Raw genomic sequence first — 25,747 nt, 5'->3', positions numbered from 1 at the left:
AGGGTGACCATCTTTTCAAAATTCAAAACTGGGACACATCCAGGTTGGAATGGTTGGCATGGTTGGTATGAATAAAAAGTGAAAAGTACACATAAAATTGTCCATTCTCGTCTCAATTGTGTCAGTATATAATCTGAGGGACTTTTGTCGGTACATTTTTTGCCTTATGGTCATTTTCAAGCATGGATTTCTGTATATAATATAAACAAATTCCAATATATTCTCCTCTTTAGTGTTGGGAGGGATCAGAAAATAGCGACAGCTGGGGCATTTCTTGTATAAAATTGGGATAAATCTGTGGTTTTGGGTAAATCTACTGGGACATGGGACACACTGGGATTGTCCCGGGTTAATAGGGAGATCTGGTCATCCTACTGTAGATAAACCTACAACTATTTGCTTAGTCACTGATTTCATTCATCTATTTATGGTTACACACTACAGTGAGGTAGATATTGTACATTCCTTTAGTAAACATTGACAGTAAATTGTCTCTGTTCCCAAGGTCATGAGGGCCAAAACAAAACTAGGCCGTCAAAGTTGGTTCATAAATAGAACGAATGCATCACCTTAACATGCATGACTAATATTTTGCTAGTTCCTTATTTTCTAGGTGGCTCAAATCTTTTTATAAACATGTATAGATTATTTTAGTGTTCAACAAGTTTAAACATTTAAATACAATCCAAACTAATATAAATGGCCTGCATGTTTGTGTGTTATAGTACGATCAAAACGGCTCTGTTTAGCTGTGCATACAACTGAAAGGTTTTTATTCTACACTCTTCTCTTTTAATGTTACTTTTATGGTGATTATTTATGTTTTGATTTGTTTGTATTGCGATTTTAATGTATTATTCTGTAAAGCACTTTGAATTACTTTGTGTATAAATTGTGCTATACAAATAAACTTGCCTTGCCACTATGCTCAAGGGGTTTGCTTACAATACACACAGACTGTATAGACTGCATAGACTGGGTGAATTAATATTTTAATGTAAAGCATCTATGAGTGTTAAAAAAAGCATGTTGTTGTTATTATTATTATTATTATTATTATTATTATTATTATTTGGTTGATAATATGCTGAATGCTCCCCACTCTTCACCCACATTTCATGCTGCTTACTGTCTTACTGTACTTCTCTATTATAAGGCGCACTGTGTAACTTTTCTGCTGGATTGCTATCTGCTTGTTTCCATGGATATGTTATTACATTGCTTCACAATAAGGCATTACATTTATCTAATGTTAATTTAATTTTGGGTGTTTGTCTTTTTGGAGATAGATAAGTCTAATACCATACTGTGGAACATTTGAGGCAAATCACAAATAAACCTTATAATCAAGGGCAGCAGTAAAAGTTAGACTATATCGACTTATCGTTCAATACATGCTAGATGAAACAATAGTTTTTGGGGGTCAATATTTATCATGGCTACTTTCTTTGTAGTAGAAGTAGGGTTGAATAAATAACTTTTACGACTCATTATAGATACAAACTAACTACTTAAATGTTCTGCTATTTTTTAAACAATTTTGGGATAACTGCTTTACGGGTTATTGTGTCAGTGGTATAATTTAGTTTCAATATTATCATTTATCATCTATATTTTCTTCAGAAAATTCACATCTCAAAGTGTGTTATTGTAAGTGGCCCAATTACAACTGTTGACCCTTATTTCTTGGCCTTTTTACTCTCTTTTTGTTTGGATTTCTCCTTTTTGTGCTTGTTGTCCTCCCCTCTCTTCTTTTTCTCCTCCTTTTTCTTCTCCTCTCTTTCCTCTTTATACTTCCACTTTGGCGGCTCCAGATAACTCTTATCTTTTTTCTTCTTTTTCTTCTTTTTAGGTGTGTTATCCGCAGGTCTGCTCACGCTAATATTCGGAATACAACCTGATGGAAACACGCTATTTCTCCTAGCCATACTGCGAGGAATAAAAGTAGATGTGACTTTATCAGAGGCCATAGACAGCATACTACCTCTCCTATCTCCATTTGCACAACATTTAGTACTGATAGACTCTGCAGATTGAATTGAAGGTACCATGTGTGATATTGAACCATTTGAGTGGCATACAGTTGCAATTTCTAAGTCTTTTTCTGGATATTTTTTCACCAGATCTGACACAGCATGTCGCTTTTTCCCAATTTCAGGAGGACTAGTTGGGCAAAGGGGTCGACATCCAGTTGTAACCAGTGGACTGTGAATACTTGTTGTGATCCTAACCATATGGTCCATTACTCCATTGTCTTCTGGGTCACGAGGGAATCGAAATCCAAATGTATTTTTAAAACTTTGGGTGAGTTTTTGTGTTGCACTCTTCTCAGCCATCGCTTTAGCTACTTTCTCCTTTAAATCAGGCCATTCCGGGATGAAGCTGGGACAGAACTGTTCAGCTTTTGGTCGCAGGGTGAGGCGCCTGAACCGGTGCAGTGTCTCGTAGCGGCCTGTTTTGAGGGCCCACTCCTGAGCACATTTTCCTTTATTTGAGTCTGTGGCGTGAAAATCTGCACCTAGGAAAACAAAACGGTAAGGCTTAGTTATTAAACTCTGTCTCTTTTTCATGTATTTGAGCAAAGTATGAGCTATGTACTGTCAGCATCTAATTGCAACGCGTTTTGTTATTCTAATAGTCAGGAAGTGCGTGCTTAGCATGTTAGTTGCCGTTGTTACAGTGACAGCAGGTCCGTCAACGGGGGCCCTGGGCAAGAAGCCTCACTTGGGTCCCCTTCTAACATAAATTAAGAGGGTACAATACTGGCCCCGTAAAACCCAATTTTTTTCTTGATGATGACTGTGTAAAATAAATTTGCCCCACTCCCACAATGGCGACATATTAAGATACTAAATAGTGTAGAATAATAACAAGAATGTATAGTTAGTGTTTTTAGTCTGCTTGTTGATTTAAATAGCTCAGCAACCCTTTAATCTACAACTAGCTCCCGGGTCAAGTACGTCTCAGATTATAGTTGTGTGTTAAGTTGAGATAATGTCCGCTGAGAGTGAGAGAGAGAGGAGAGATGCAAATAAGAGCTAACTGGGCTATAATTGTATGAGTATTGACTAATGAGCTTAAGTCAGAAGTCAAGTAGGAAAAAAGGAACGGCTTATATCATACTGCAGTGGAACATTTCACAGCCACAGCACCACCAAGAGAATCTTTGCCTTCACAGGTACCATCAAATCTTAACCAGGTTTAAAATAGTTTTCCTTACTTTTTTACTTGTAAGCAGCCATATTTGTTTTGAGACGAAGAGACTATACATTTCCCTGATTGGTTAAATCACCTGTCAGTCACTCCCACCTGAACTCTGAACTGAGATCGAGCCAGTGACCAGATTTACATCTTCATAAAATATTGAGGAAGTATATTCTGGATCCCAGGCAACTTAAAATGTAAAAACACTATTGCTACAGTGATTGTAAATAAGGACTAATGTTCATTAAAAGCAGGCCAGTCAGCAGAAATTTGGGGGCCCGGGGCAAGAAGCCTCACAGGGGCTCCCCTCTAATATAAAATAATGAAGAGAGGGTCCAATTCTGGGCTCCTAACACCCTGGGGCCTGAGACGACAGACCCCTTTTCCCCCTGTCGATTCCCCTGTCCAAAAGGACCAAAACAGAGATATAATTGGGTTTAGTATTGTAGACTAGGAATCCACATACCATCCATGTACCTGGCTAAGTTTGATATGAGATTTCAAGTTCATGTGATTTGAACCAGCACTCAGAGTCTAGTGTTGAAGTGGAGTAGTTGTCACAACTGCAGGATTTTTTTTGTTGAAATTAGTTAGCATTTCATAACAGCTATGTAAAATTTATGATATTTTCACCACTACCTCTCTTGGCATTTATATTTTAGTAGTGTTGGCTGCACATTCATTTCTTATTCGTTTCAGGGGAAGATAAGATAATTAGTTATTATTTTAATAGAATAAAATTAGGAAAAAGTTTAACCACAACAACAACACTCAGTACCCAAGAACTAAAACCTTTGATCTTTAAAGGTGCACTGTGTAATTTGTCAGGTTGCCACTTGCTTTTTGCCAAGTTACAGGCCAGATCTGTGAAATGGTGACCTGTGATTGGTTTGTTAAGTTGTATATTTGCATTTAGACACGGTATAATTTGGAGATTAACCTAATAAATATTTCCCATTGTATTAACAGTTGGCTTGTTCAAACATGACTCACCGGCCATGACCAGTGCTGCTACGATATCGTCTCTCCCAGTGATCGTAGCTTTGATGAGCGCCGTGAACCCGCGGATGTCTTTAATCTCAATGTCCAATCCTGGGAAGTAGTTCAGGAGGTACATCACAGTGTTCGTATGACCTGGGTATGAGGAGACAAACTATGTAGTTAGGCTATGTTTTCAAGACAAGGTAGATAATACTTTCCCATTTTTTATGCAATGCAGGTTTTGTTTGATAATCTGTAAGAAGTAACAATTGACAACAAGGTTTTGAGCAAAAATGTCATGTCTCAAGTGTATGGGAGAGCTTTTCTCATGGAAGGCACACCACCTGTTTAAGACATTTGTGCTATGCCTGGTATGTTCCACAGTATGTCATTAGACTTATTTATCTCCAAGGAAATAAGCAGTAAATTGTATAAAAAAAATAAATAAAAATATGCACTGTCAAAGGCCAGAATCAGAATTAGATGTATTGCTATTGTCAATGTAAAAGACACTACATGTAATAAGAAGTGATGTGGCCAGTCCACATCAAAGCCTGATATCTTCAGATCTCAGAAGCTAAGCGAGGTCTGGGTAGTACTTGGATGAGTGACCACTGCAGATACCAGGTGCCACAGTGGGGCGCCAGTAGCAAAAACTGTTCTTGTGTCCTAAGGCAAGACACTTAACCCACATTACCTAGTATGAATGTGGTGTGTGTCTGAGTGTTGGTAGTGGTCGGTAGATTGGCAGCCTTTCTTCCACCAGTCTACCCCAGGGCAGCTGTGGCTACAATAGCAGCTTAGCACTACTGAGTGTGGAGTGAATAAAGAGTGAAACTGTAAAGCCACTTTGAGTATCTAGAAAAGTAAAATGTACTAATAGGCAAGATAAGTAAAATAATGTATTAAGAATAAAATATATTGGATATAGATACAAAATCTATAGTATGGACAGAATAAGGATAAGCCCATAGTGACTCACCTGCCTGAGATGCGATCATAAGAGCTGTGTTTCCTTCTTTATCCTGGAGGTTCACATTTAAAAAGGGGCAGCCATGAAGTCCATGTACAATGTCTATGTAGCCTTTATAGCACGCCACCATCAAACTGCTCTGTGAAGGGAGAAACAACATGTTAACTTACAAATACAGGAGTTTTGGAAAATATTATTACATTAATACAAACATACCACACTCTTTTGTTAATTTTTAAAACGATGCATGTGGAAATCATTGAAAGAGGGGAATGCAAATGATTTTAAAATAAACCTGTTCTGAGGTGTATCAAAGGCAGACTCTAAGTGTACATGAAACACAATCTGGCTCAAAAAATGTCATATTATTATAAGCATATCACCCACCATTAATTAAAGGCACACTATGTAACTTTTAACTTTTCTGCTAGTAGGCCTTTCACCTGCTTTTTCCATAGAGATCTTATTGTTTTGCCTGGAATGTTCCACTGTATGGCATTAAACTTACAATATCTATCACTATGGAAACAAGCAGGTGACTCCACTAGGACAAGTTGTAAATCACACCTATGGAAAAAACGCACCCTCTCAGTAAGAATGCATGTTTTTTAACACAATGAGACACCTGGGATTGATCAGATGCAAACAGTTTATTAAATGTCATATGTGGAACATTCCAGGTAAAGCAATAATATTGTTATAGGGACCTTTAAAATAAATGTATGTTTCACTTGCAGATCTATAACTCTTCCTCACCCATCCGTTGACGTCGACCTCCATCACCTCCTCCTGGGTTACCCCTCTCTCCAGGACCCTCCTCAGGGACATGGGCTCATTCCTGGCACAGGCCTGGTACAGACGCGACACAGGACCCCCAGTCGCCCTCTGGGATAGGGGCCGATCGGGAAGCACCGAGTCGTCCGAGAGGATACTGTCCGAATCCGAGTCACCTTTTAGGGACAACTCCTCGTCTTCACCTGGGCCCGAGCCAAGGTTTGGATCTTCCTCTGCTCTCGCCATTTTAAAGATAAGATTTGACTTAAAGCTTATGCTACGTCTACATTTCAATGGATAAGTATATTAAGATGGCTGACCAAAAATGCAGGAAATTTCTAAAACTGTAAGATTTGTCTATGAAATGCAGGCATCTCTTAAAATGTCCAAAATGGCTTAAAAACATCAAAATAACATCAAAATCAAAACGAGATTGAATAAACTATATCCAGGTTCTAAATGTTAATAGTCATATCTACATTTCTCTCAAATATAAAAAAAAAAAGTTGGCAAAAACAGAAAAAAACTTAATGAGCGAATGAGAATATTTGAAAAAAACATGCAATTTTAAGAAAGGTAAGAAGTGAGTATATCCAGTGTCTGAATTTCAATGGTTTTATCTACCGTCTCTATAAACAACTTTCAAAAGATTGGCATAAACTAATAAACTGCAATATCAGTTTAGCAAACTGCAATATCAGAGGGGCAAACATGCGTTTTTTAGTAGGGAAAGAACTGAGTATCTTGGCTATCAAACCTATCTAAAAAAGATGGGTAAAAACCGATATCCAAAACCCATGTAAATATGAAAAAAATCAATAATACTTCTAGTTATTTCTTCCTTTTAGGCTGTCAAAAATGAGCTGAAGACTGTCACAAGTCTTGTCTTTAGGATTAAGAGCAATCACCTGTGCGTAGTGAGATGGGAGGGGCTTCTGGAGCTTTGTTGACTTAAATGGATCAGGATCTGAAAGCCCCTCTGAACACACAGGAAGTCTAAAAGAGGAACAGCACCCCCTCAGAATAAACCAGTCACATGCCCACCATGTCAATGCCATGTTTTGACTCACTGTTTAAGTCTGGCACTGGATCAAATTAAAGAAGTTATATATCTGATGCTCTGTATCAAAGTCATATGTTTTCCATGGTTTAAAATAAGTCTGAATTACAGTTTGTTTTATACTTTTTTGTTAAAAGGTCCTATATTTTGCAAAATTAACTCTTGTGAGCTTTAAGCTATGTTATAATGTTGTTACCTCCTCAAAAACATACCTGAGGTTCTGTTTTGTTTCATTCACATATGTTTAAGTAACCCTTTGTTATTCATTTATATGCATGTCCAAAGATGAAAATGCTCCATTTCAGTTTTCAAGTTAACAGCTACCTTTTATCTTTTGGTCAGCAGAGATGGGCAATTCCAGGTCTGAAATGATCCAAATGATTGTAATGAAGGTGCATGGAGTTATTGGTTAAGGGTGTCACCTGCTTTTTTCACAGACTACTTGGTGCGTTACTTTGTCACATTACAACTTTTTATGCTCTTTAATGTAAAATTCCAAAAACAACAACATCTCCAAGGAGCATAGTTGATTTTGAACCCAGAAAATGTTATTGTCACGAGAAATAATATAAAGGTCAAGGTAAATTCAGAAATATTTAACCTGAAGTTGCCATGGACACTGCCATCGACATTTGGGTTGTATTATTTTGCATGGGGCTGTTGATCTTGACAGCAAATAAGTTCTATAGGGACTACAGAGTTTACCTTCTTTATGTCATATTTTAGTGGCAAAACCTTTCTCAAATCCTTCATTGAAATGACTGGGATTCTCGTTTAACTGGAAGCCATCACAGAGAAAGTGCAGTTTAATAGCATTTAGAGGCAAACGTGGACGGGGTGGAATAAAGTCAATATTGCAAAAAAAATTCTGGATATCAAAATTTTAACTGCCCCCCATCTGTCTATATTAAATATTATTGGCCTATAGCATGTTGTGATGTTATCTGAATCCCAGCAATAGCTTCGCCACAGGCTTAGAGATGTAATTGTTTCACCTAAAATATTCCACAGTAAGGCATTAAACTTTTAAATTACAGGAGTTGAATTCTGAGATACAAGTGTTAATGTCATATTGTGGAAACATGTAGGTCGCTTTCTGGAAGGGACTCAACTTGGGAAAAGAACAAAAATTCAAATTTGAATTAACCATGACACATTTGGTTCCAAAATGTGACTAGCACTGATTTGCATTTTTCCCACAAACCCAAAAGTGCACACTGCCATTGTTTCCTGATGGGATAGACGGCATTTGGAGAAGCAGGTGGCACAGACTGGCAACCATGAGTCCTTTTTACTGACTTCTCACCCAGAAAGTTTCCCATACAGTATAAGAGCCACTGCTTGTTGGATCCACACGTGCACATGTCGTTAGGTTTAGTGAAGAGATTATCTAAAGACTAAAGACATTTTCAGCTTTCACTACCCAGCAGCAACTAACTGTTTACCTTTTAAAGGGCCCATATTACTCTATTTTCTGATCTATGTTGTAATGTTGTTTCCTCATCATAAACATACCCGGAGTTGTGTTTTGTTTTATTCACAAAATCCTGCATATTTAGGTTTGGTTATTCTCTCAAACTGAAAACACTCTGTTCCACCTTGTGATGTCATGTGACAATCTCTGCTAAGCAAAAGGTAAAAGGAGCTGTTAACTTGAAAACTACCACTTCATGACATCAAAAGGTGGAACAGAGCATTTTGAGCTTTGGAGATGTTACAAACTAATAATAAAGGGTTATTCAAACATGTGTAAATCAAACAAAACACAACTCTATATATGTTTTTGAATTTTTTAAGTAATATAGGACCATTGTCATTAGTTTATCTGTCCAGTATAAAATGATAATGTATCAGATAAAATGTGTGCAAAGCAGAGCAGCACAGAATAAAAAAATTACTAAAACTGAAAAGGTACTATATAACTTATTAGGTGGAGGTTCCATCACCTGCTGGTCTCTAAGGAGATGGTTCTTCTTTGCCTGAAATGTTCCACAATATGGCATTAAATTAATTTATCTCCAGCAGGTGACACCAACAGACCAAGTTACAGGTCAGATCTGTGCAGAGGCAGTGCATGTTTTTCATTGTATATGTTGAGCAATGACAGCACCCTAAACGAATAATGCACAATGGATACATTTAATGCCATACTAACGGACATTCTAGGCAAACAGACAAGCAAGTGGTTGACCCTCCACTAGAAAAGTAACATAGTGCACCTTTAAACTATTTTATTTCTAAATCTCACTAAATACAGCCTAATACCAGTGTACAAAGTGTCAAAAATCCAGGTGTATTTTTATAAAATTTTGCCTGTAAGCTGATCATAGAAAAGAAAACATATTTACTCACTAATAACAGACATAAACCAAGCCATTTAATCCTACCCTATGTTTCGCCACGTGAAGCTGAAAGTCATGGCTCTGTAGTTCTCTTGTTGACCACCAGAGGGAGATGTTGGATCTTTAGATTTTAAGCGACTGTTTTCTTCGGTTCAACCATAGACTGTATTTGTAAATGGATCTTAAGTTCCAGTATGTTTTTTTCAAATAAATAACTAATGAGAACTAGAGCTGGAATGTTACATTGCTGTCTTAAAGCTATCTATCTCCACAGAGACAAGCAGGCAGTGTGACCAAGTCAAGATACAGGTCTATGGAAAGGCGACCCCACTTACCATATCAATGCAGGTTTTTCAAGATATTTTTTAGCAAGACTTGTAACTGAATAAATGCAAGATAGATAAGATTAATGCCAGAGTGTGTAACGTTCCAGGCACAGCTGTATTTCTCCGTGAGACAAGCAGGTGAAGAGAAGTGTAAATAAACTTTATCTGGTAAAATGTACAGTGTTGGAACATAACAAAATAGAAGTAGTAAAGTATTGTACTTAAGTAAATTTTAAAATGGATATTTTTTACTTCACAACATTTCAGAGCAGGTATCTGTACTTTCTACTTCACTACATGTACATGTCTACAAGTGGACTGAAGTATTTTTTATTATTGTGTGAGACCTGCTGAAAAGGCCGACGGGTTTATTTTTAACATGTTCATAGTCGGAGTAAACAAAAATATCCAAGTAAAACAGTTAAGTCACTTCAGTTGTTTCTGTTTAAGAAAATTCAGCACAAATCTTTATCAAAATCACTACATGTTAAGCTTTATAAAACCTCAAAATCTGTGTGAAATACTTTTACTTTTTATTGTTGAAATATATATTTTTAACAAATACTTTTACATTGAGTTACAGTCTTTGGAGTTACAACTCCAAATCTAAGATAAAGTTAATTACATGTCTAATACAGCTTAATAACTGGTTAGTTATTATGAGTCGTCACAACTAAACATCTTTGTCTTTTTTCCCCACAGTATGAGTAATGGTTCCAGCTGAAATTCCCCTGCGGGACAGTGTGGATGAGGCTGGACCTGTCTGGACACAGTTACCCCCTCCCCTCCTCTATTACCCCTCTCTCCCCCCCCTGTGTTACCTCCCTCTCCCCTTCTGTCCTCCTTTACCCCTCTCTCTGCACCGAAATGCCCCCACGATCCAAACCAGGACAACTGAACAGATTTCAGAAAAAGTACAGAAGGTATCAGTTACAGTTAATTTTACTTGTCATAGATAATTTCTTTTGCTGTAATATATTTATTCTCATTTCAAGATAGGTTTGACACATTAAGTTAGCTTTTTAATTGGTGCATTCCTCTTCTTTCAGTCGTTTAATTTAGCTTAAAAGACACAGAGAAAAACAAAATAATTTAAAAGAATATAAAGTCCATTAGTGATATGAACTGAAGTCATTTTAAGTGTATTATAAGTAAAATTCTGGATAATTTATAAATACTTGAATTATTAATATATTCTTTTTATTATTTTATTATTATAGTTATCAATAGAGTTTACTATTTGTACAATTTTTATGCAACTTTTTTTGTTGCTATGTAAAAATAATCATATCATTATAATGAACTTACTCTTTGCTTAACTTCTCATTTCACAGTCAAGATAAAATGAATATGGTGAATCAGGATAAAACATGAACTCAAGTCACTGCAACTCATTTTTTGCAGTGTATCATCTTTCATAAATTTAATATCTCATGTTGAATGGACACATTTAAGTAGATTATCAATAAAGGTTACTATGGCGAGTCAGCTCAATTCAGTTCAGTTCAAGTTTATTTATACAGCACATTTAAAACAACTTCAAATGACCAAAGTGCTTCACATAAAAGTCAACCAAAAAAAAACACCCCTCAAATATACAAATAACATGAAACATCAAGAGTCAAGCAAAGGACATTGTAAACTGAAGTGAACACATTTTAATAACAACAACAATAATAATAGATTTTATTTATAGCACACTTTATACACACAAATCTGAAAGTTTTACGCACACAAACAAAGCAAAACATAAGAGAACATTCTAAAAAGTGAACATCAATGTAAAAGGCAATATGTTTTTTTAGTATTTTTTGCAGTGTATCATCTGTCTGCAGTCAAACCAGGACCCCTCAGACACTGCCCACCGGAGCTCACTTTGTTCTGGTTTCGTAGGTGGTAATAGACTCTCCTTTTATCTTTGAGAGTCGATTGATTGATCGGGGGAGAGCATTCCTTCAGTTCGAAACAGGAATGTGGGTGACCACATCGGACTGGACTTACAGAGTTTAAAGTGTAGGTAGAAGGAGGTGGTGTTTTGTGGAGATGAAAAGTCTGGGCAAAGTACAGGGAAGAACAGAGCAGTTTATGGGATTTATGACGGAAAAAGTGAGAAGTTTGGGATCATCGGGAGCACAGGAGGTATGTGAACGAAATGCATTTTTATTTATTTACTGCTAAAAAGTATGTGTACATTAGTTAATTTGATTGAGTAAGTATACTAATTTGAGTAGTTTTAACTCATTTTAATTAAGTTCTTGTGTCTAGATCTTGGTTTAAATGTGTGTCTGGCTGGTTTCACAATTGTCTTTTCTTCTAATGGACTAACTGATGCTGTATAAACTGCTAATGGGAAAAAAGTGGACCAGTTTTTTTTTAGCTTATATTGTGTACATTTGGTTTTGCCTGGTTAGTAATCAGTAACATAAAGCAATGTGAGCATTATATAATTTGTTGTAAATGTAGAATTATATCGCCGTAATTAACTTATTTTAATATTTAATATTAGATTTTTTTTTTTTTCAAGTTTTTTTTCAATTTCAAATGGTAGAGGTGGTTTTGAGGGTTTTCATTATAAGCAATTAGGTTTCAGTCCTGATTTTCCACATTATACGTTTTCCACTATTTACATTTGTCTACAATGTCATTTGAGTTACAGGTAATATTAAAGGTCCTATATTATGCAAAAGTGAATTCAAAAACATACCTGGAGTTGTGTTTTGTTTAATTCACACATGTTTGAGTAACGCTTTATTATTAGTCTATCTACATCTCCAAAACTTAGAATGCTTTGGTCCACCTTGTGATGTTATGAAGCAGTAGTTTTGAAGTTAACAGCTATCTTTTATCTTTAGTTCAGTAGTGATTGGCAAATCTTGGGCTGAAATTAATCAAATGATTCTAGTGAAGATACATAGAGTTTAAAAACACAGTGGAGCACTTCCTGTATTACCACATGACATCACAGTGTGGAACAGAGTGTTTTCTGTTTGAGAGAAGAAGTCAGTCTAAATATGCAGGTTTGTGTGTTAAACATGTGTGAATGAAACAAAACACAACTCCAGGTCTGTTTTTGATGAGGAAACATTATAACATAGATTATGACTAAGAAGCAATATAGAGCATTTTAGTGGTCACAAATTCTTGAGTCTCTTCTCCGGACAAATTCCTCAGATAAGATAAAAAGGAGGTAGGAGCAAAAATAGCCACAGAACTAAATGTTTACTCACCTACTTACCTGAGATGTTCCTATTAAATAAACTAATTGCCAATTGTTTTGCTTTGTAAAAAACATTTGTTCAAGTCTAAAAACATACCTTAATGCTAGCAGCTATTGTTTTTAGCTTGGTTTACACTGCTCCCCTCCTCAGTGTGCTAGCAGGTTGATTATTGCGCCCTTTGCTGGTGTCTTTGTAGAGCTTTTATACTCTATATATTTACTTGAGCATCTTCAGTAAAATTGTACTAGTAGTTTTCAGCCACCATACACAACACTACCAGTCAAAAGTTTGGACACACCCTCTCATTAACTTTTTTCCTTTTATTTTTACTACTGTCTACATTTTATATACACAGAGAAGACATCAAATATATGAAGTAAGTTATATGGAATTATGTAGCAATGGAAAAAAGGTAAATTCCTTTTTTTTCCTTTTTTTTTTTTTTTTTTACTACAAAACAATAAAACATTGTATGAGAGGGTGTGTCCAAACTTTTGACTGTTAATGTATTTTACAGTGTAGCAGTACTCTTGGCTTAAGTAAAAGTTTTGGCTACTCTTTTCATTTTGGCTAAATCTAGTGGCAAACGCTTTATGTTTACAATCAGTTAGCAATACTTTTCTACTCTTGCTTTAATCATTTCTTGAACCATTGCTCTACTAGGGTTATCAAAAATCAGATACTAATCAATACTAAAACTAGTATCGAGCCACAAGTCAGGACAGAAATGAACCTTTCCTGAATAGCTTTAGAATGATCTTGAGTTGCATCAAAACAACTCCATCCTCAACCTACCTTTTTTCATTACATTACATTTGTTATACAGCACTAAATATCTTTGAAAATTATCTCAATACTTTTAATTGTCTGAATACTGCCTTATATATGAACCTGTCTACACCGCTCACATTAAAACTACACTCAACTTCTCCATGACCTAGTTTTGTGCCCTAACCCCCATTTGGGAACCATTCTTCTCTTTCTGTTTTGGAGATTAGAACCCCTTACCTGTCTGTATTTTGATGTGAAGTTTAAAGGTCAAAGTTCACAGGTTGTTGCAAATTTTAAACCCCCTCAAGCTGCCTCTGCTCCTGCTGCTGCTGTGATGGATCTGGAGATAACCGGCCAGCTTGAACATGTAAACATTATGCAATTCACTTTCTTTGCTTTTCTAACCTACTTTTTGTATTTTTGTTTTAAGGTCTCTGATTTTACAGATAAGTTGCTGTCTGATGAGCAGGATATGAGTATGGAACTAAAGTTTCGGAGAAAGTCCATCACGACCATTTGGAGAAGCAACACATTTGGTATTTATGATGCCACTAAATGTAATGAGATGTAATGAGAGGGGACACTTGAGGCGCTAACTAGTCTAAACCTGGTTTAGTCCTAGTTTACCTAGTGTTTTTTGTGTCGGAATAGATCAAAGTTAGTCCTGGCATAGTCCTGTTTAGATCGTACCTAGCCTTTGTTTAGCACCAGTTCATTCTGGGTTTATTTCCTCCGTAGCTTTGGAGCAGAGGTGGTTTAGTCCTGGTTTAACACCGGCTCATGGTTTGCAGCAATTTACTTATCCATTGGTTTCAGATTGATGAAAAAGTAGGACTGTTGCCGTATCAATTAACAATTTAGAACAAAATATATCAACAAGCTGAAATCCTTGACTAGTTAAGACCTGGTCTAGTTTGGCATCAACAAGACTCATCATAACTGCAAATAGGTTCAGTCCTGATCTTGTACTACTTTATTACTTAATGTGGTTTATATCTGCTTTAATCTTAATTTTGTTGTAGTTTTAATCTGATTTATAGCACATTTATATTTATGTATTTGATTGCATTAAAAAAAGCCTAGTTCTGGTTTAGATCTGTTTCAGTCCTGGTCTGGTTCTTGGTTTTGGGTTTTGATCTTGACTGTTCTGTGTTTTGGTTTAGTCCTGGTTCAGTCTAGACGTGTGTTATCCTTTGTGTTATCTTGGGTCAAACCTGTTGTTGTCCTTCTTGATCTGGCCTTGGTTTAGTCCTGATTTAGGCTGTGTTCACGCTTGTCCAGGTTCAGGGTCCTGGTCAGTCAAGTTTACTCTTGATGTAGACCTGGTTACATCTTGGTTAAAGTGCAGGTTTGGCTACTAATTTTATTAAAACATAGTTAGCATCATTATATTTAAGATTTAACTCAGAGTCTTGCCCAGTTTTTTCTATTTTTTTTCTTTGATTAATTTATTTTACTTTCAAGTTGGTCATGGCAGGGATTCGATAACTATTACCTAGCAAGCATAATGTTAACAAGAGACAAAACCTGTCTAATTGCTCAATAGTTATGATTAAACTGATAAAAATAAATTAACATCTTTATTTTGTTAAATGAAGGTTTAAACTCCCAGAAAAAAATCCTTTCTTCCGCGAAAATGTTCCCAGCATTTTTAATGGGATTTTCCGAGTTGATGGTATAGATAGAGGTATTCCATTTAGGACTGTATTCCTGTATTTTCAATTTTTCTTTTCATAAACTGCCCCTTGACAGATTAAAGCCATGACAAATATCCCAAACCAAGTAATAATTAGAAAAACATGTAAACCTGTCAAATGCACTTTAGTCCTGGTTAAATTCATGTCCGGTTCTTGTATAGAATGCTTTAGATTCTTGCTAGAAGTAAACAGTTTTAATAATCCTACATTGTGGGTTGAGATGCTTGGATTTCCACTGGGATCATCATTTCTGTGTTTTAAAAGATTAACGCTTGATATTTTAAATACTGTAATCTGTCCCACTGGATTGAAATAGCATTTCTTCCAGGAAGAATATCACTGAGTACTTAGGTTACTAAAGTTTTTTTTGTTGTTTTTTTTTATAGTTGTGGGTGAGTTGTATACTTTCATTTATACTACTTTCATTTTATCTATAATTTTAATATTTGGTGCACTTACTAAAAGGCATCAAATTTCTTATGTGATAGAGCAGGTGGGAGTTTGATCTGTGCTCTATTCAGCACAGTCTGTGGTCTGTCCTTGATCAAAACACCATCCACTTAACCTTAGCATTAATGTGGTGTTGGAGTTAAAGAACACATATTGTGCTTGTGTGTGCTATATATTTATAATCTGTGACACCCGTCGATCCTTATGTTATAATTTGCACATTTGAAATCGCAATATTCATCTAAAACAACAATAAAAGAAACAAGTCCACTGATTTCCACGTTAGAAAACTGTGGTGCCCAATGGGAGCTGATGTCGTCATAAACGTCATCACAACAAAGAGCCGTAGCTGTCAGCACCTCCTATGGATAGCTGCTGATCTCATTAGCCAGTAGCGGATTTTTTTTTTAATTTGTGCCAAAATGACCACTTAATGCTGCCAAATCCTGCACCTATCATCAATTAAGAAAATAAAATAAGAGAATGAAGTAAGTACATCACAGTGGGCGTGGACTGGTTAAAATGGGGGTTGATTGGCAATATGGCGTCTTGAAAATAAGTGATTACAGAGTGCTCAAACATGCACCAATCTCTCCACATACAACTTTGACAGGGTAAATGAGAAGGAAACAACTATAAGGTGGTTAAAAGGTCTGAAAAGTCCATTTTGTAGAATAGGTCTGCTGTAATAATACAATGTATAGTGATGAAAAACATCTATATTGCATTTTCTTCTGATAAGCTTTGAGAACATTCCAGGCAAGGCTTTAACATCTCCATGGAGACAAGCAGATGGTGGACCCTCTACCAGAAAAGTTACATAATGTGCCTTTAAGCTTCTTTATCATTTTAAAGGTTAGAACAAATATGTATATGGCATTTAGTTATTGTATTAATCTTAATTGTTTATATCATGTTTAAGGCTAAAGTAATGATTATTTTTATTAAGGCAGCTTTAATTCTCCAGTGGTTTCACATTTGGCCTTCCTTCTCTTGGCTGTTTCTTTGTTGGACTTCTCGTGTCGTCTCTCGTTGGTTGAGTATGTGGTCAGTCTGACAGATGTGCCGGACATTATCCTGTCATGAATACCTAATCTTGGCTTTGAGATTAAATGAGCTGTGAGTGAGAGCTGGGCGTTTCCACATGTTGATGTTTATTTTGCTTCACTGTCAAAGTAAACAGTAATATAATGATAATAATTTGCTTTTTAAACCTTTTAGCTCAGTGCTTCTCATCTTTTGCAGTAATTATTTATTTTAAGTGCATTGTAACAGATTTTTACTGTGTTAAAAACAGAAGTAGTTCATTTTAAACAGTTGTCCAGACTTTGAGGATGATGCATTGGATTTAAATAGCACCTTTCAAGACACCCAAAGCACTTTATATGCATTATTTATTCATACATTGTATTATTACTAAATGGTGGTAAGATACTATTGTAGCCACAGCTGCCCTGAGGTAGATCATAGACTGTATATATAAATGGACATCACTAAACTGCTAAACCCCACATTCCAAATAGGAAGTGAGCATGGGCACGCTCCATCGATTCTGGTTCCAATTCACTTTCTCTCTCTAACTTCTACTGTCAGGCTCGTCATTTTGGTCTTAAAATATCCTTATTAATCCAAAGATTATTATTTGACTATTTTGTCCTTAAAAATCAAGACATGAACATTAATAACAGACCAATGAGACGCCTTCTTTCTCCAAGGTCACTCCCGCTAGCTCCCTGCCAAACCATACGGTTCAGATGGGAAGGGGCGTTACCTTCAACAGCCTCACTCCAGCTTGGTTCTTTGGTTGCTATGATACTCGTGGTTGGAATTCCAAATATGGAACTTGGCTCCAAATTCCCCCCTATAACTGCTCTAGCTTTAACGAGCTTCATTTGACTGGAGCTGAACGCTGTGGGTGACGTCACACTCACTTAGTCCACTACTGTCTATGGGGTAGACTGACAGAAGCGAGACTGTCAATCTGTGCCATCGGCACTTTCCTAATGCATTCCTAGTATCCTGATAATTATTTTCTGTCTTGCATTAAACTTCACTATCTTTATATAGATAAGCAGGTCAAATCTGTGGAGAGGCGAGCCCGCTCAAAGTAAGAATGTTTTTCAAGGCATCAATGTATTAAAAACACGGGAAACATTTAGATAGAAACATTTAATGCCTTACTGCGGAACATTCCCAACAATGGAGACATGCTAGTGGACTGAAAAGCTACATGTTGCCCCTTTAAGCTTTGCCCATTCAAGACTATAGAAAACAACTGCAGGAGCATACACAGAGGAAACAAAATGCTAGCAGTAGCGTAGCATGTTATTTTAGCCCCTCCCCCTTCAGCCCATCTCTCTCTCTCTCTCTCTCTCTCTCTCTCTCCTCCAGCTTCATGTTAATCTCCTCTGCCCCACTACAGAGCCACATCCTCCCGTTTATTCTGCTCTATGGGACATCAATGACAAAATCCAATATAAAATCCAATCCAATCGGAATACAGCTGTCAACAATGGGATTAGAATTTTACATTTCTTTCTATTTGGGATTATTAACTGACTTGTAGAAGGACTTTTTGGACTAGTCTTTTGCTGGACTGGACCATGGCTTTAGTGTTTGATAGATTTGAGAGTATTGTTTTGTTTGGGACATTATGAAAAAGGGTCAGAAAAAGCAGAGAGATTGTGGCTGTGTGCACCTCTCCCAAAAACTACTGGGTAAATGTGGATGCTGTTTTGAACCAGTCGCAGGTATGGATTACAATGCAAAATACTAATACTAATGCTAATATTTTTAAAGGTGATCTATGTAAGTTTTCAGGTAGAGGGTATCATTGTGAGGCTAATGCTTTGCCTAGAATGTTCCACAGTATGGCATTAAAGTCCTATATTACACACAGTTGACTCTTGTGAGTTTTAGGTCATGTTATAATGTTTTTCACTCATCAAAAACATACCCAGAGTTTTGTTTTGTTTCATTCACACATGTTTGAGTAATCCTGCATTTTTTCTCTTGTCTACATCTCCAAAGCTCAAAATGTTCTGTTCCACCTTATGATGTAATGAAGCACTAGTTCTTAAGTTAACATCTACCTTTTACCTTTACCTCAGGAAAGTTTGGGAATTTCAGATCTGACATTATCTAAATTATTCTAGTGAAGGTGTATAGAGTTTACAAACACAGTGGAATGCTTCCTGTATTACCACATGACATCACAAGGGGGAACAGAATGTTTTTGTTTGAATGAAGAATTCAGCCTAAATATGGAGGATTTGTGTGTTGTGACATGTGAATGAAACAAAAACACAACTCCAGGTCTGTTTTTTGATGAGGAAAAAACCTGCATTTAGGCTGAGTTCTTCTCTCAAACTGAAAACACTCTGTTCCACCTTGTGATGTCATGAGGCAATGCATGAAGTGCTCCACTGTGTTTTTAAACTCCATACACCTTCACTAGAATCATTTGGACAATTTCAGCTCTGGAATTGCCAATCTCTACTAAACAAAAGGCTCGAAAACTCGAAGACTACCACTTCATGACATCACAAGGTGGAACTGAGCATTTTCAACTTTGGAGATGTAAACAGACTAATAATAAAAAGTTACTCAAACACGTGTTAGTGAAACAAAACACAACTCTAGGTATGTTTTTGAGGAAGTAACATTATAACATGGCTCACAAGAGTCACTTTTGTGTAACATAGGACCTTTAATTCTCTGTCATTGTGTACCTGGAACATGTCGTTAAACATACACACTTAGAAAATATAATATATATAACTTATACTTTATTATATGTTGTGGAAACTGGTGTTCTGCACTTGACCCATCGTTTAATGCAACTAGGCAACCCATCTGGAGCAGTGAGCCAGATCTTGAGTTAGGTTCATGGTTAGGACTTGCTGGACTGGGAGGGTAAGCTTCTTTTATATTTATTTGTGGAGTATATGTATGCCACTTATTGTCAATTGAATCTTTTAACAGTATGTTCTGTTTTATTTTTCTAGTTACTTTTATGTGATTTGGCCTATTTTTGGTTAATTCAGACTGTTTTTAGACTACTGGGGCCATCATTATTCTGTTACTCCACTAGTTGTGTCCCAGGTAAGGCAAGGAATGTTTTTAGTTAATTTATTATTATTATTATTATTATTATTATTATTATTATTATTATTATTATTATTATTATTATTATTATTATTATTATTATTATTATTATTATTATTATTATTATTTGCACAATTCATATGCAAACTACTTGAAAATGCTTTAAAGAATAAGAAATCCATTAAAATCACAATACAAATGAATAAAAACAAAATCAGCTCTCTACAGTATGGACAGTCACTCCATCTGTAACTCTGACCTTTAAATCCTGCTCTGTTCCTGTAGCTTTTGGAGCGATTATGAAGCCCTCCCTCCCCATCCTCCTCCTCCTCGTCCTCTTCCTCCCCCCCTCTCCTACTCCTCTTCCTCCCCCACGATCGCTTCTGTAAATAGACGTGTGAAATATGAAAATTAAAACAGCCCTGTGTCGAGATGCTGTGATTTCCCCAATGAGCTTATAAATAAAACAAGCTATTGGAGCGTTCACATGAGCAGTATATACAGTAGTAATGATTTTAAAGGTAAAGTTGTTTCTAAATTGGCTTTTGGATGTTATAAGATATATGAAGAAACTGATGTCTGTAGGATGCATAAAAATAGATTACAAGTTAATTACGGCTGCACAATTCTCTGAGTATTGTGATGATTACATTTGCAATATATGTTTAAAGTGTATAATTCTGTTTCTGTCTGCACATTGTAAACAACTCCAGGGGCAGTGGTGGTGAAGTACTCAATTTATTACTTGGGTAAAAGAACAGCTACAGAGGTAAAAGGTTACTCAAATAAAAGTAAAAGTATTACATGAAGAAATCTACTTAAGTAAAAGTATTTAACTACCTGTTTAAAAATACTTTACTTTAAGAGTATATAATAAAAGTATTTCACACAAGTGTTGTTAATTTGTTAAAGTGTTAAATGTAGTGATATTGATTAAAAATGATACATATTTTGGTCAACAGTAGCAATACGAATCAATTTAGTAATTTTTCTTATGAATTTTGTGTATTTATTTTTGTTTGCTCAAAGCCGAAGCTTGAACTCGAAAACTTTAGTCACGATGTTACCACAAACATGGTAAAAATAAGCCCTCAAATTATATGAAAAGTACTTTTTACTTTTCAGTCCGATAAAAAACTGTAGTGGAGTAAAAAGTACAGATACCTGTTCTCAAATGCAGTCATATAAAAGTAAAAAGTATCCACTGTAAAATATACTTAAGTAAAGTGCAGATACCTAAAATTCTACTTAAGTACAGTACTTTACTACTTGTACTTCATTACCTTCCACCACTGTCCAGGAGCATTAACATTTGAGAGAATATGAACTGATCAACTAATACAAGAATCCAATGCATTCCACAACATGTTTGTAAAAGCCTAAACAACAGGTATAAGATCTTTTGTTCCTTATAGAGAATATTCTATTATCTAAACAACTGCAGCCTTTTTGACCCTCATACACACGTTACATTGCATTATTTATTCACTCTACACCTGATGGTGAGCTGCCACAGCTGTCCTGGGACAGACTCAAAGAAGTGAGGGGGCCAATCTGTGCTTCCCTCAGACCACCACCAACACTCACACACCACATTCATGCATAGCCAAGGCAGGTGAAGTGTCTTGCCCAAGGACACAAAGACAGCCCTGGTCCAAGAAGAGGTTGATAATAAATAAAAAATAAAAAAAATTCTGGAGTTGGGTACTTAGGCTTTGCTCCTGCGGTACTGATGGATGACTCAAATACAGTGGACGCATTTGAAGTATTCATGAGTTTCAGCTTTCTGTTAGAGACAACATTTTGAGGATTTTTTACACTTCAAAAGGTCTTCTCCTGTGTAGTATATTATCGGTAAATTTGTCTTTTGACTTTTATGTGAAGCACTTTGGTCAGCTGAAGTTGTTTTAAATGTGCTATATAAATAAAAATAGTAACTGAATTGAATTTGGTGTGTGCTGGGTAGAGGTTGCTCTGTTACATAAGCCCTAATCATTGTGTTGATTTAATGGAGCTGTGGTGTATAACTTCAGGTGCACAGAGGATTATGGCTGTGACCAGAGGAGACTGTTGTCCTTTTGTTGTTTAAAACCAAACCAAGAGACGAAACACAGAAACAGCTCCACCAATAAGACAGTGTTTGGTTGTGTTTGGCAGTGTTTCAAACTTCAAACAATCATTGCTTTGAATCATTGCCTTTACTGACAGAGTATTGGCTGTGGACCTCTCTATTAAAAAGACCCAAGCTGAATCACTGAATCTCAAGACTCAATCTAGCTTAACATTTGGTGACTTGCCCAACTCATATTGTAATTATCTTGGTGCATGAATGTGTGTGTGAATAAGTGGTTCCTTGATGTAAAAGCGCTATATAATTTTTCTTTCTCCTCTTCTCTGTCTAATCTCCATGAGACAGTTTTCTGAGTCCTGACCTACATATTAGCAGCATCTTGAGCTTGGTAATATTGTGCTTATGTAAATGTGCTGACAGAAGAACACCACAGACTTCTGGGTAAAACGACCTCTGAAATTATCCACTTTGCTTCCATCAGCAGAAGAGACCGAAACATAGGATTTGATTAAAACTGTGCGGTTCAAATGGGGTTTTAATATTTCCACTTGGGAGAACCTAAAAACAAAATACAGATGTGGCCCAGAGGGGCAGAATTGGGCCAGACGCAATGCAGATATTCAGAGGTGCAACAAACCAACAAACACAAAACTGGAAAAAACATTAAAGACGCTGTACCTGATTTTTACTCTCTTAAAAATGTGAAAAACAGTAGTTCATTTTAAACGATTTGCAGTGGTCCAAAGTTACTAAAAAGGAGGCGTGGCAAAAGCTCTCAAAGCTGTCATGTATCTCTTTGTATCTGACCCAAACTGCGCTCACTAGACTACACATGCAGGGGTAGTTCATTCAAAAACAATAAAAAGTACTTGACTTGGAACCAATGTATTTATATAAAGTCAAAACTTATGAATCATGAGTTTTATCTGCCAAGTCGTCAGCTAACTCACTCACTAACTTCTCCTTTCTGCCGTTGTCCCATATAAATCCTTATAATCAAAATAAAATGACTGGTCGACTACTACGCATTTTGGTTCAGTAAGACACCACTGACCAACGGCCCACAGCACTAGTTATGTTTAAAGATAGACTGATAGATATGTTGGTTGGCCGATATAGCAGGCAGATATTTGCACTTTGTAACGTATTGGCTATTGGCCTAAAATCTCCAGCACAGACCGATATTTTGTTTTGGCCGATCTGCTGCCTGAAGAATTCACATAAAGCTTTATTTCAAAGGTTTACAGTGAGAGATAATGGCACAAAACATAACTACTCAGCTCTCTGTTGTGGAAATTATCTGTAAAATAATACCAAAACATAAGCAACGCAAGGCAAGTTTATTTGTATAGCACAATTTGTACACAAGGTAATTCAAAGTGCTTTACAAAATAAGAAAGTCAATAAAATCACAATACAGTAAATCAAAACATAGATAATCACAAATAATCATCATAAAATTAACATTAAAGGAGAAAAGTGCTGAATAAAACCCTTTCAGTCATATGTAAAAGGTTTAAAGTCTTTTCTCTGAGCCACAGGAGCCAGTGCAGAGACCTGAGCACAGGACACATGTGCTCGTATTTTCTAGTTCTTGTCAGGACCTGAGCAGCAGCGTTCTGTATGTACTGCTGTCTTAACGCTTGTTGAGTGAGCAGGCCGGTACAGTAGTCTAACCTACCTGGGACAAATGCATGGATAAGTCTCTCTAAGTCTGGTACATACAAACAGTTCCACTACTGACAGAGTTTCTGCTGCACTGTGCCAAGAGCAATGGGTTAAGAACACTTAAATACTGTCTGAGGTCCAAGCCCTTCCCCAAGTACAATTTACATTTTGATCAGTCTGGCTGGACATTTGGCCTTCTTAGCTCAGAGAAGTAACACCTTTGCATTAGCATTTGAGTACAGGTAATGGTGATCAAATAATAGACATGTGAAATAAAACAGTAGACATGTAAATGGAAAACACAAAGTTACCTATGGCCTTCTGTGAGACTGAAGGATTTGTTAGAGACTAGTGTGGCTTTTAATATTTCTTGCACTGTATCTTGGACGACGGAAAAACAATACACAATACTAAAATTTCTACCCACTCTCTTATAGATTTATGGTAAAAATGACTGTGGGTGAATTGCAGAATTTGGGGGAAATAATCAAAAGCCCTATATATTGGGCCAGAATTATTGGCAGAGCTAATGGGTTACTCTAGATTCTGAACAATCAGTATAAGCATCAGCCATGAAAAAGAACATATTAGTTAATCTCTAGTTCTTTTCACTCATGGTCAGTATCTTTCTTGCAGAATCGTACTCTGTTGCGGGCAGTGATGGCAGTATGACCCCCTCCGCTCCTCAGCAGACCTCGGGGGGTTCCAGTCCCTGCTCTCAGTCACTGTCTGGGGGCGCACGCAGCCCCGTCAACAGCCTCAAAAAGTGGCTGTCTAACCCCATCCGGAAGCTCAGTGTGGAGGGGCGTCCCGGGAGCCTGGTCAAACAGACGAGCCCGAAAGAAGAGGGGCAGACACCGACCCAAAAACACAACCACACAGTCATCATCCCATCAACAGATACGGTGAGGAAGCCAGTATAGAGCCAATGTCCTGTACTGTAAACTTTAAAGCCACAACGCGTAACTTTTTAGCCAAAAATAGGCTCAAATAAAAGAAGCCACCTACTTGTCTCCTTGGAGTTGTTATTGCTTTTCCTGGAATGACATTAAACACTTGTATCTATTTTATTCTATCTGTTCTATGGTTATTGCAAGACAAAACAAACCTTGAAACACTTATGTGATCTTCTTGTTTCTTGTTTTTCTCAGATGTTTAAAGACGGTTCATCGAGTCCCGTCTCTCCTTCTCCCACACAAACATCAGCTCCAAACTACTTCAGTGACCTTCTGCAGGGAACAGCCCCAGACAGCCCAGTAATCTCACTTTTTACTTTTTTCTGTTTGGATTTTATCTGGGAAATTATTTGAATAGCTCATTGCAAAAACAGACAAGTGCCATTTGAAGTCATCAGAGGCTTGCAGTTAGTATAGTAATATTTCCAAAAGCCAAATGTATTTTACTGATGTTAAAATATAATCCCATTGCTTCTTGATAAAATCCACTTTACATAATTGCTAATATGTCTAAAAGATGGTAACAAAACCAAAATCAGAATGGAGATGTCTGTTTTTGTATTAAACTCTTTATTTGTTTCAACAAAAAACAAGCAGAAATATCACATTAAACCTTTAGTTAAGATTGCTCTGGAGGTTTTCTATAAGTTGTGGGGCAATTTTCTGATTAAATAGTTCCATTTTGCAAGATTTCAAGATTATCAAATAGTAGTAGTGGTTTAATTGTAGTACTAAAGTGATATCACTGAGCTGCAGGAGTGACAGTAGTATTAGCAGTTGTATAGTTCTCATTCAAAACCTGCTCTGATGTTCTGTGTCCGACCATCTGCTGTTGATCAAGAAAAGACTGAACTGGGTCGGGGTCAAAGGTGAGAGACTGAGGACCACTCTGAGAAGAGAGACTGAAGGGATCTTAGAACTTTACCATACCATAGGCTTCTCTGCGCTGGTTTGAGCCCAGTTAAGTCGTGATACCGACTTGGTTTAGGTCTGGTCTGGTCCTGGTTTAGTTACAGGGTTACACCCAGTTTTGATCTTGTGTGTTCAAGTATGAACATAGTAAATATAGATGTATATAGCATATACAAGTATAATACAAGCAAAAATATTACACACTTTTAGGTTGATACAAATAAGGGACTGAAGGAC

General features: G+C 36.6%; 2 protein-coding genes across 3 annotated transcripts in view; one reads left to right on the top strand and one right to left on the bottom strand.

Annotated features, from left to right (window-relative positions):
- Nucleotides 1-1,679: 1,679 nt before the first annotated feature.
- Nucleotides 1,680-6,851, bottom strand: ankrd33ab (ankyrin repeat domain 33Ab). The gene is made up of 4 exons (XM_033967249.2): nucleotides 5,915-6,851; nucleotides 5,168-5,297; nucleotides 4,198-4,338; nucleotides 1,680-2,518 (listed from the first exon to the last, which is right to left on the bottom strand). The coding sequence occupies exons 1-4, from the start codon at nucleotides 6,176-6,178 to the stop codon at nucleotides 1,680-1,682; spliced, it is 1,374 nt and encodes a 457-aa protein (XP_033823140.1). The 5' UTR covers nucleotides 6,179-6,851.
- A 4,672-nt stretch (nucleotides 6,852-11,523) lies between these two features.
- Nucleotides 11,524-25,747, top strand: part of arhgef25b (Rho guanine nucleotide exchange factor (GEF) 25b) — a 29,290-nt gene continuing 15,066 nt past the window's right edge. Inside the window, exons 1-4 of one of the 2 annotated variants that reach the window (XM_055221983.1) lie at nucleotides 11,524-11,799; nucleotides 14,080-14,185; nucleotides 24,279-24,547; nucleotides 24,794-24,898. In XM_055221983.1, coding sequence (XP_055077958.1) covers nucleotides 11,704-11,799; nucleotides 14,080-14,185; nucleotides 24,279-24,547; nucleotides 24,794-24,898 — 576 coding nt within the window. In that variant the 5' untranslated portion in view covers nucleotides 11,524-11,703. Of the gene's footprint in view, nucleotides 11,800-14,079; nucleotides 14,186-18,220; nucleotides 18,547-24,278; nucleotides 24,548-24,793; nucleotides 24,899-25,747 lie in introns of those variants that run through there. The other variant, XM_033967248.2, reaches the window with a different exon arrangement.

This window comes from Periophthalmus magnuspinnatus, chromosome 5 (assembly GCF_009829125.3).
Source record: "Periophthalmus magnuspinnatus isolate fPerMag1 chromosome 5, fPerMag1.2.pri, whole genome shotgun sequence".
Lineage (NCBI taxonomy): Eukaryota > Metazoa > Chordata > Actinopteri > Gobiiformes > Gobiidae > Periophthalmus > Periophthalmus magnuspinnatus.
Note: the sequence above shows the minus strand (reverse complement) of the source record. Positions and strands in the feature narration are given on the sequence as shown.